The sequence below is a fragment of the Botrytis porri genome (genome assembly GCF_014898465.1).
Source record: "Botrytis porri strain MUCL 3234 chromosome Unknown BPOR_011, whole genome shotgun sequence".
In the NCBI taxonomy this organism is placed as follows: domain Eukaryota; kingdom Fungi; phylum Ascomycota; class Leotiomycetes; order Helotiales; family Sclerotiniaceae; genus Botrytis; species Botrytis porri.
Window position 1 is genome coordinate 1,478,717 of NW_024066085.1, and position 12,807 is coordinate 1,491,523.

General features: G+C 28.0%; 1 protein-coding gene across 1 annotated transcript; it reads left to right on the forward strand.

Moving 5' to 3' along the window:
* Positions 1-1,302: 1,302 nt before the first annotated feature.
* On the forward strand, positions 1,303-2,934 carry EAF01_008476 (uncharacterized protein; the record flags this gene model as incomplete). The annotated part of the gene is made up of 4 exons (XM_038916732.1): positions 1,303-1,599; positions 1,703-1,832; positions 1,967-2,117; positions 2,169-2,934. 4 exons carry the CDS (start codon positions 1,303-1,305, stop codon positions 2,932-2,934), a joined length of 1,344 nt encoding a protein of 447 aa, XP_038768094.1.
* Between the last annotated feature and the right edge of the window lie 9,873 nt (positions 2,935-12,807).

Here is a 12,807-nt window from a genome sequence, read left to right on the forward strand (position 1 = left end):
GAAAAGAGTCAATAAAGAAAGGCAGGTCTGGTTTAATCATCCAATTAGACCTTGAATTCATCTCTTTAGCAAATGTGTTCAGTAGTATATTTGATAGCTCTTGTAGGTTTGTAATTCCAGATAAAGGTTGGGTGGGATAAGCTTCACCTAGAGGTAGGTCTATGAAACCGTGAGACTAATTGGATATCCATCCATCACATGACACAGCTTTCCCCCTGTTTTCGGCCGTGCACGTGATTCGTTCGCCCCCAAAACTTCAAAGAGAACATCAAAAGTGTCAAAAGAAAAGAGGTTGATTCTGTGAGATCGGAACTCTCTGACGGGGAGTCGAACCCCGGTCTCCCGCGCATCTTGAGGTTTTCAAACGAAACTCCCAGGTTGATGACAAGCGGAAATCATGACCGTTAGACCATCAAAGACGTTGTTGTTGGAGGGATAAGGGGTTTTCAAGAATATGTTCCACTAGATGCGGGGCAGATGTGGAAAAAATCATGACTAGTGCGTTCGAACACCACCGCGATAATGTGCCAAGACGTAGAGAGATGTTGGCTATCATCGCCTAAGAGATTGAACGGGATGTAAACTAGAATGGACCTGCAAGAAGTTCAAGCGTGGCTAACCTGGAATGGCAGTACTGGTGGTAGAAGTTATCAACAGTCTGGCCGAATACAGCTTGTCCTAAGTCGTGACAATACGTAACAGGGGCCCGGATCATTGAGCAGAACTCAAACATAGATGTTTAGCATTGGCAGTGAAAGCTCCAAGACATTGAAGATAGTATTCAATATGACCTACTCAAGAAACACTGACACGACCGCACACAATAAACACCGAGAAGCGATGGGTTGCAGTGACTCCTAGGTTTGGAAGATGGCGAGTTCCAGGACGGTGGTCGAATCCTGAGCGTAAGTACATAGGTACACTGCAGGCCAAAGATCATGTCTTAGAACTCGAAGTGATATTGTGGGAGGGCCAACAGGAGGAAGTCACACGAAACTCGATTACAGTCTGATTCATATTCAGAACCTGGTTCCTTGAGATCATCGTCATGGTCACAATATATAGTCTTCAATACGTGCCGACGACAGCAAAATTGAATGGGTGAAACTGGAATTTTGGAATTTATACTAGGTAGACAAGGTAGAGATAAAAGTAGTAAAACTTATCATGATAATGACAGACCTGATGGTTGTCCTTTAGGAATTATATGTAATGCCTCGACAATACTATGTATCTTGATAATCAGTGATTGTTAGGTGGTGGAAGATCATAGACTTGGTGATCAATGAGGTCCCTGCCATTATGCCATTACATTTGAGCGAGGAACAATATGACGCTAGCGCATACTCGGATTGGCCCGTCCGCATCCACTGGGAAAGCTTATCGTGGCCTCAGGCCTTATCGACGATATTCGCTAAACGAATTTCTCCCACAAGTTTTTTTCGAAGAAAATTAAGTTCGAAGAACATCAACACCTTTCCGACAACCAACGACAACCACGACACAGGTCATCAATTCGTCGAGATGGCTTCCAGACCTACCGTTTCCGTTTTGTCTGCCGATGGCAAGGCCACCGGCACCACTATCCCCCTCCCAAAGGTACGAATACCTCGATGCGAAATATTAAATATCATTTTGGCGGAACTTGGCTATTAAATATGGAACATTTGGAGCATTGAAACTGACGGCAATTAAAAATTAGGTCTTCACCTCCCCAATCAGACCTGATATCGTTCAGACCGTCCACACTGGAATGGCCAAGAACAAGCGTCAACCATACGCTGTGAGCGAGAAGGCTGGTCACCAAACCTCTGCTGAGTCCTGGGGTACCGGTTAGTGCAAATATTTGATAAATTATGGAAGATTTGGGCAATGGATTGAGTTAGGAGGAACGCGCGCGAAAACTTGAAGGGCATATTTTTTACATTGGGAAGAAGGGTTGAAGCTAATTGTGGTATCTACTCAGGTCGTGCTGTTGCCCGTATTCCTCGTGTCTCTGGTGGAGGAACCCACCGTGCTGGTCAAGCTGCTTTCGGTAACATGTGCAGATCTGGACGCATGTTCGCTCCTACAAAAGTCTGGAGAAAGTGGCACCAAAAGATCAACCTTGGACAAAAGTGAGAATTCGCTCTTCAAAATTTCCCAGGCTTTGACTAATCTTGATACAGGCGATTCGCAACAGTTTCTGCCCTCGCTGCCTCCGGTGTCCCAGCTCTCCTCTTCGCCCGTGGTCACCAGATCTCTGAAGTCGCTGAAGTTCCTCTCGTTATCAACTCCGAGGTCTTCGAAGGTGCTAAGATCGCCCGCACTTCCGCCGCTGCTGGTCTCCTCAAGACTGTCGGTGCATTGGCCGATGTTGAGAAGGTTAAGGGATCCCGAAAGCTCCGTGCCGGTAAGGGTAAACTCAGAGGCCGCCGTCACAGACAAAGACGTGGACCTCTTGTTGTCTATGACGGAAACACCGACGGAAAGGAACTTGTCCGTGCTTTCCGTAACCTCCCAGGTGTTGAGACCTGTGATGTTTTCTCCTTGAACTTGTTGCAATTGGCACCAGGTGGACATCTCGGACGTTTCATCATCTGGACTTCATCTGCCTTCAAGGCTCTTGACAACATCTACGGTACCACCACCGCCCCATCTGCCCTCAAGAAGGACTTCCTCCTCCCATCCAACGTTGTCTCCCAAGCCGATATTGGACGTCTCATCAACTCCTCCGAATTGCAATCCGTTATCCGTGCTGCTAGAGGATCCGCACTCACCAAGCGTGCTGGTGTTCAAAAGAAGAACCCATTGCTCAACAAGCAAGTTCTCTTGAGATTGAACCCATATGCTGCCGGATACTCCAAGGAGAAGATCGGTACCAAGGGATTGGATGCTGGTAAGCCAGAGCGTATTAACAAGACTCAATACGCTCAGGTCTTGAAGGAGGATTAAGCGTTTGTATTTCTGTTTTCAATTTTCAACGAGGGATGGGACATTGTAGGCGCTTATGATAGCTTGATGGCTTCAAGCGGGGTCTTCATAAGTAATAAAAAATATTACGAATGCCTGAATTAAAATAATGACACCTTTGTTCCTCTTGACTGACACTTTTACTGTGATACATGTAATGAATTCTGTCAAACATCGTTGTCGAAATATTTGTGAGCAAGCGCACAGGAACATCTGATCGAGAAATTCTTCTCGTGTGACTTTCCCAAATTTCTATGCAAGTGGGACTGATGTTTCAATTAAGAATGAGAGCGATTAGAGCAACTTGCTTTCGCCCTTCAAAATCTCGAGTGTCTTTGTACAATCTCTCCGACCTGTCGTCAATCCCTCACCTTTCACTCATCTTCATCCTACCCTTCTCCAGTAATTCTTCTTCCATGCATCTTCTTCTCCCCCCCCAGTAAAACCGCATATCTCGGTATCACTTGCCTACTGCCCGTTTCATATCTATGTCCAAATATCATAGCTAGATAGATAGTAGTTGGTAAACAGTCTGCTATTTAATCAGCCAACCTATTCCTCCCTTTCCATTCACTGAGCTCGTCGTACCCACTGAGCCTGCTACACTTTTTGAGAAAAATGCAAGTCAGCCCATGAAGAGCGTTATCAAATAGCAAAATATTAGAGCGCAGAAAGAAACCTTTGAGACGGAAGGGAGAAGTGTATACGAGTTGGGCGTTGGAGATATTTAGATTTACACTGATCCGGGTTAAGATGTCAGATGTTTTCATCAACAAGGTAGTTTTGTGTTAGAATCAATATATTCTGAAGAGAGATCGCGGAGGTGCATGAGGAATTCAGCCTTCTTACCGCTTGTGGATTATGGAGATGTCTGAGAAACGCCAATGTCAGCGGATGTGTATGCAATGGTACAAAGAGCAGAACTTAATTAGAGCTATTTGTTAGTTTAAAGAATAAAACTTTATATTTATAAGAATTATATCGAATATAAAAGATAATATATTTTTTGAAAGTAGGATTTATACAAATATAATAAAATACTTATTAAATATCTAATTTAATATACATTTTTATATTAACAAATTATATAAGTATCTTTTTAATAAAAGATAAAGAGTATTTATTTTTATATATTAAAGAATTAAATAATTGAAAGTTTATATAGAATCTTAAGCTTTTGTTTAGCTTTCTTATAAAGAAAATTGATATAATAAAGAATACTTAATTAAATTCTATAAATCCTTTAATAAATTTTTTAAAAATATATTCTTCAATAATCTTAAACTACTCAAATAATATTTTATATAAAGAATTATATTTGAAAGTTTTTTATCTTCTTCTTTAAAAATAATCTTATAATTATATAATTAAAAGAAAAATAAAAATAAAATATTAAAGTTATACTTGAAGAATACTCGATAATATTATTAATATACTTTAGGGATTAATAATTCTATTTAATATTTATAATAATATAATTGAAAACAGTAATTGTTTTTAATTTAAGATTGCTTAAGAAGGTAATTATAATCGAAATTCAATAATTATTATTTTAATTAGATTTACAAATCAAAATAATATTATTAATCTTTATATATATAATTATAAAGATCTTATAATTCTTGTTTTTCTTATAAATAAATTAAAATTGTATTGACTTAAGTATATAGATATCAAGTTTATTAGAAATATAAAGAAATAATGATTTATATATAATTTAAATAAAGATTTAAAAAAAAAAACAGATTTCTTTTCTAATTTTACTAAAATCTAAGTTTTAATAAAGATTGAAAATACCTTCTTAATATTTTAAAAAGGGATAATAAATATCTTTAATAAAATTATTATTATACTTTATCATTTGTAAATCAGTTTATAATATAGATTATTTAATTGAATATTCTATTTATTAGTAATCTTTCTAGCGATCACTAATCACCTCAAGCAACCATGCTCAGTTCCTCCAGAGATCCTCTGATCTCCCACTTTCACATTACCAACCGGGGCTGCACTCCCTCTGAAGCCGCTCCTCCTCTTCATTATTGTGTACAAACTGTACTAAACAAAAACTAACAATATAGAGCCCTATAGTTAGCTTTAAATCTAGGCTATTTAGTATAAAGTAAATTGAATAATATTGATATTACAAATAGAAAATAAGCAATAGGAATATGTATAGTGCCTTTGGCTGCTTTTCCCCTGGCTTGTATTACAGCTATAGAAGAATGGAACGCATGGCTATGCCAGCACTCTTACTAGCATAGTCCATCCCTAGTACCCCCTGGGAGGTCGTGGCGAGCCCCTGCGGCTTGCTCCCTGGATGTAAATTAAAATAAATAAATAAAATTTATTAGTATTTTATAATTTCAAATAATTAATTTTAAAAATCTAAAAACTATTTCTAATTAAAATTATAATTTTTAATAAAGGAATAATAGAAGAACATTTTATAAGTCAATTAAAATATTAATTAAAACAATTTAGTTTAACTCAAATCTTTATTAAATATATATAATTTAAGATTATACTATAAGATCCTAAATTGATAATATAAAATAGTATATATAATTATTATTAGGTATTGATTATAAAATTAAGAAATATATAATAAATAAGGGCTTTACTTATTATATCATTATAATCTTTAACTTTAATCATAATATTAAATAATAAAGTATAAAATTTAAATATAGAAAATAATAATATAAAGAATATCTTATTAATTAAAGAATAATTATTTATTTTAGAGTTTATTAAAGATTGAATTTCAAATGAATACTCATTCTTCAATAGAATATAAAATAAACTATAGAATTATTTTTTATTATTTTTATTAAATTGAGGAATCTTATATTTCAGATTATACTTAAACAGGACCTTTTATTTAAGTATTTTGATTTAAATATTAATCTTTAATAATATAAACAAATTTAATAATTTCCACTTATACTTTTGAATTTATATTCTTTTTAATATTTTCCTTAATGTTATAGAAATCTTTGATTTTTATAATCTTCTAGATTTTAGTTAAAATATTAAAGTTATTTATATATGGTATTTGTCACGAAATTCACCATATAGTATAACCCTATAGGACTAATCCTAACATTCCTCCAAATTACTTAATCATTTATATGCCCTATATATCTAATTAAACAACTCCATTGTTTGATCAGAATATATAAAGCAGATGTAATCCTTATAATTATACCTTAAATCAATCTAATTTATTATTATTTTATATATCTATTTCCTAATTAAAATGATTATTAAATTTAGTTATTACCTTTATAATAGTTATAAGCTTAATTAGTATTTATATTACACCCTTATTATTTATATATATTTTTTAATCATTTTGATTTACATACATTCTCCCCTACTCATTTTTACAAAACTTATTATATTCAAATCCAATTCCTTAAAAGTTATTTAACTTATTACTTATAAATACTAATCAAAATAGTTTTTAAATTTATAACATTTCTATATATCGAAAAGTATTTGGAAAAATATTAAATTAATAAATTCCAAGATTATTCTGATTATTTTGAATATTTCCGAAAAATTCTTAAAAGATAGAAAAACTTTTTATTAATTGATTTTTATTGATGAAAAAGATTAGTTTATTAAGAATCTATTTGAGCTCATTATGATTATTAATCTTATAAGAAAATACAATTTAAATAATAATACAAAGTATCTTACTAATCTCAATGCTTATGAATAATCTCAATAGAAGGATTTAGAAGGAGATATTAAAATGATTCTATTATCATTCTTTAAAAAGCTAATGCTTAAGCCTGTAAGGTCTAAAGTAAGCATTTTTCAAAATATCTTAGCAGAATACTTTGCATTTTAAGGAGAGTATTGTTATTAAAGAGATAAGTATAATATCATGTATAAATTGTATTAAAACATTTACAAATAGATTATTGAAATAATAGAATTATCCTACCTTATAGAATTCATTTTCGGAAATAATGATATAAAAGCTTTATTATTTAAAACAATTATTTAGAAGCTATAGATAAACTCGTACTTACTATTATAACTACAAAATCTGCTATTACTTAAAAATATTAAAACATTTTCTAACAAGCAATTGTAAATCGAACTAATTCAATCAAATAATATAATAAATAAACTAAAACTTATATAAACACAAAATTATATTATATTGAAATAGAGAATAACTTAATAATTATCAACTTTTTATAAACTATAGGGATATGTATGCTCCTTATTTGGGTAAGTATTATACTTATTTAAATCAAAACTAATAATTAATTCAAAATTCTTAATTACTTTTTAAAGCAATTTGGGAATATCTTTAGTAGTTTAATCTATTAGGATTTTCTAATATTTAAGGGTAAAGATATATTCTCAACAATCAACCCTAAACCTAAACAAAACTTTAAGAATTTATAAGGAAAGTAAGGTAATATTTGAAGAAGGGATTCTAAAAGGAGAACTAATTGATATGAATATTCTTGTAAGTTAGAATTTGATTAAAAAAATGGGAAAATAGATGTTAATTATTATTCTAAGATATACTAATTAGTAGAATATATATTCACTAGAAGATATAAAACTCAGAGTTCACTTTTATTAATAAAAAAGGAGTGTAATAATATACAAAAAAGAATTAAGAATAATTGATAATTGAATGTATAGAAATCCTAGGAATAGAAAGAATAGATTAATTTAAAAAGTAATATTTCTTAATTATTAGATTTAAGAGACTCAGGATTGAGAATAATAATCTGTTTTATTTAAGGTTCTATTAATTACAAAATTTATATTACTATTTTTAATCCACTCCATCAATTATCTAATAGTATTATATTTAATAGTAATAACATTATATATTTAGTAAATAATATCAATCTCCTTAATAAATATAAATATGTACTTTCATTAATATTAGATTATATTAAAACGGGAACAACAAAAATTCAGGTTATTAGATAAAGTACTTGTATAATTAAGAATGTTCTTTAAAGATTTTAAGGTTCAAAAGGTAATCTAGTTCTCTTGTTACGACAGACATCACATGACACATTCGCGTGTCACGTGAGGGAGCCTTGGGGAGCTACGGGCTCCAGGAGCATACGGATCCCAGGGGCTCCAGAGGACGAAGGTCTATATAACAGAATGAGTTTCATTATAATATGGAGCTTCGTGCTCAAGAACAATCATTAGTTCCATTACTATAGTTACGAGAATTGCAACCAGTTACCAACCTTATTGAATTCCTACTTGAAGTTTAGTCTAAACCACCTCGAGAGAACTCTAGACACTTCCACGTGACCCTAGAGGCAGCTCCCGTAACATCTCTCAAATATCATATATATTCTTGAATTTTATATCAATATCATTTCGAAAACAAAGCTCCTAGATGTGAGAATATAATTTTTAAAAATTGATTCTATTTTATAAAAAAGTAATTTTAAGAATAATTATATTATCGTTTAATATATTTATAAAAATAATCTTTTATTCTTAGAATACAAACCTCTTTCCTTTTACTTATTTAAACTAAACTTTATATTAATAAATCCAAACTTATTAATATATTTTATAATTAATATTAATATTAAACAAATATTTTGTTAATCGAAAAATCTATTTAAATTTTGAAAAGATTCTGTAGAATTATGATATAAAAGATTAGGATATTTAGGAAAAGAAGCTTTTAAATATTTTGTTTTCTTAATAAGGAATATAAGAATAAAAGAATTTATTAAAATCAAATGTATTAATTATTTATATATTTATATTAAGTAAATAATATTATAAGCTTCTAATGAATTTTGATTATTTTATTCTTTCTATAAAATTCAATTGGATTTATTTGACTTTTTATATGTATATATTGAAGTATTTTGATTTCTAATAATTAAAAATATATTTAATAAGAAAATCTTTAGTTTTTCATTATATTAAAAGATTTATTTTGAAATGTTCGATATAATTTAGAACTTTTTTGTTTGGGTATTTTGAAAATATAGTTTTTCAATAATCTGTATCAAATAGAATAATGATATGTTAGTTATTAATATTATGGGAAATATTGTATTCAAAAAATGGATTAAAATCAAAAGTATAAAATTTGAATTATCTTTATTCAATATGTATGAATCAAATAAAAAATTTGAATGAATAGAACAAAAAGTAATTATTAAACAGATCAAAATATAGATTTCCTTAGATATATCTAATCTTTTATAAATTGAAGCAATACAAGTTGTTATTTATTTATAAAATATTAGTTCTTTTAAAACTCGATTATTCAAATTTTTAAATAAAATGCTGGATACTTGGTTTTATAAATATTTGTAATTATTTACTCTAATAATCATAAATTATTTAATTATCGATCTACATCTAAACTAAAGTAAAATATATTGATATGGATGTAAAGTATACCCTTTAAATAAAGAACAAGAATTAAATATAAATAAAAGAATATATAAAACTAATTTTAAAGCTAATATTAAATATCTTATTGAATATATATCAAGTTTTTCAATCTATTGTATTTGAATATCTAAGTTCAAAAAAATCATTGTTATTTGAAATATTATTTTTTTCGAAAAAAGAACATATAAAATAAATTAAGCAAATAAAATTATCGATATATATACGGATTAAGAACTACAATAGTTTATATTAGCTCTTGATATTTAGTAAATAATCAATATTAATGGTATTATTGTTGATTAAGATAACAATACAATAACTTCATTATATATTATTATTAGTTTAATTGATATTATTATGCATATTTTAAATATACTTCAGAACGAGTAGGACTTAAGAATATCTCTGGGGGGTAAAAGCTCACATATAAATATTGAAAGTAGTAGTACATATAAGGCTCTGTATTTTAAAAAAACCCTAAAAACAAAAGATCGAATTCAAACTCAAAAACAAATTATTAATTAGATACAAAAGTCTATTAATTTTATTCCAATAGTACTAAATAATTATAATAATCAATTAAACAGTATAAAATATAAGTATATTAACAATGCTATTCAAATCATATATAGAAAGTATGAGAGTGATTTAAATATTCATTTTATTAATATTATAAACTTTTATATTATTAAAGAAATAATATCACCAAAAAGATTACCTTTTTTAATATATATAATCAATTAATTCAAAAAAGATCAACCTTTATTTTTTTCTAATTGAAAACCTAAAAGATAAAGGATTATAAAGATTGAAATCCCTCATTCAATTTTTAATCCAAATAAGTATCAATCCTTTGATTTTGATAAATTAATTCTTAATATCAATATATTTATAAATTATTATTATCAAATTCAACAACAAAAAAGATTGTAAGATAACTTATTAATTATCAATCATATACTTATAGGTATTTTATTACGAAATTGTTATTAAAAGATAATTCTTGTATTAAAGATTTCTATTTAACATTTTAATCTAATTATTTAAATATAAATATATAGGGGGAAAATTACTCATTTGTTATTATACATAGTATAATCGCCTTTATTGTACAAACAAAACCTAATTCTTTTAATATACCTAAAAATAAAGCTTTAGAAGAACTACTTAATTTATATTTATTAAGATTATTTAAATCATTTCAATACTATTATTAATTCAAGGATTACTTCCTAAAAAAATAATTCAAATATGAGTATAAGATCAAGATAAACAATCTAAAGGATTATAAAACATGGCATGAAATTAATACAGAAGACATGTTAATTACCCTTATATTATTATAATGAGTATTTATATACAAATGTAATGAATAGGGATTCCTAACGCAATATCGAGCTAGATTGGTTGTTCATGGTGATCTTCAAGTGAAAGATATAATCGAATCAATCTAGATTGTAACACTTATTAGAAAATCATTTAAAATTGTAATAATATTGATAACAAAGTATGATCTAAAAATAAAGCAATTTAATATCATTAATACATTTATTAATATTTATAAAGATTTATTAAATATATTTATAATTTACTATTTACTAAATAAATTCAAGGAATTAAATAAATGCATAGTTTTTGATCGTACACTATATAATCTTTAAAATTCCCTTACTTTATGGTTCAAAAACTTTAATAAAATATTTAAGAATTTAAATCTAAATTAATATAAGAAAAAACCTTATCTTTTTATAAATTTAAATTAGATTGTTTTAATACTATTCTTTACAAACAATATATAGATTATATATCATTACAAGTATATATTAACAATTAATAATATTATCTTTAGTTTCAAGGCTGCTTATGAATTGAAAGATCTAAACGATATAAAATGGTTTTTGAATATCCAGATTATTTATAATTAGAAAATAGGAAAATTATGATTAGTATATAATATTTACATTAAAAAGATCGTAAAGAAGTTTAATCTTAATAATGAAAATATATATACTTCACTATTAATTATAGAATTTATAAAATATAATAGAAAGACATCTATTATAGTTATACAAATCTATTAAGAAAAGATAGGATTAGTACTATACATTATAATCACAGTTAGAGTAGATATGTTACGACAGACATCACATGACACATTCACGTGTCACGTGAGGGAGCCTTGGGGAGCTACGGGCTCCAGGAGCATACGGATCCCAGGGGCTCCAGAGGACGAAGGTCTATATAACAGAATGAGTTTCATTATAATATGGAGCTTCGTGCTCAAGAACAATCATTAGTTCCATTACTATAGTTACGAGAATTGCAACCAGTTACCAACCTTATTGAATTCCTACTTGAAGTTTAGTCTAAACCACCTCGAGAGAACTCTAGACACTTCCACGTGACCCTAGAGGCAGCTCCCGTAACAAGATATTACATTTGTAGCTTTACAGCTTAGTCACTTTCTAACTAATTTATCTTTAGATTATATAAAAGTAATTAATTATTGTATTCAATATCTTTAAAATATAAGATATTATTCAATTAGATACTATCAAGAATAGATCCCATAGCTTTTATTATTTTCAAACATATCATTTGCTAATAACAAAAAATTACAAAGATTATCACAAGAATTTGTAATCTTGTTGTTTAGTGGATTAATAATATAGAAAACTTCAAGGCAAGATATTATTACTACTTCTATAATCGAAACCAAATTATTTAATATTAAGTATATATTAAAAGAAATATTAGCTATATTTCAACTTTTTAAAGAGATTAATCTTATAATTAAACAATTAGTTATAATCTTTTATAACAATTAATAAATGATCAGATTAATAATAGGTAAGAATGAAAGAATTATTATTAAGCTAAGATATATTGATATACAAAATATTTAATTATATTAAGAATATTTAAAAAGTAGTTTTCATTTTATTTATTTGTTTATAATAGAAATAACAATAAACGGATTAATTAAGAACTTATTATATCAAAGGTTTAATCATTTTATATTTCTATTAAACCTATAAGATATAAGCTCCAGGATTAATAAGATTAAATGACATATTTTCTTTTAAGAATATGCTTCTTTGTAACAAATTCAATCTTGAGCTATATTAATTCAAACTTTCATTTCTTTTCAATAAGCTTATTATCAAAATCAATTATATCTTTTTTATTAACAACATTATACTTATTATCAAGATCATTATTATTATTTATATCAAATTCAATCCTTTTCTCTTTATCCTTTGAATTAGTATAAACAAATTAAAACCTAGTCTTAAAAATCGCTATATAAACTCTTATATTAATCTTTGTATACTTGACTATAGGAAATTGAACTATAAAAGGGGATCTTTATTTTTTAATTGAAAAGGAAGGTAATGATTTCTTTATTAAAAAGGAATAAATAGATGA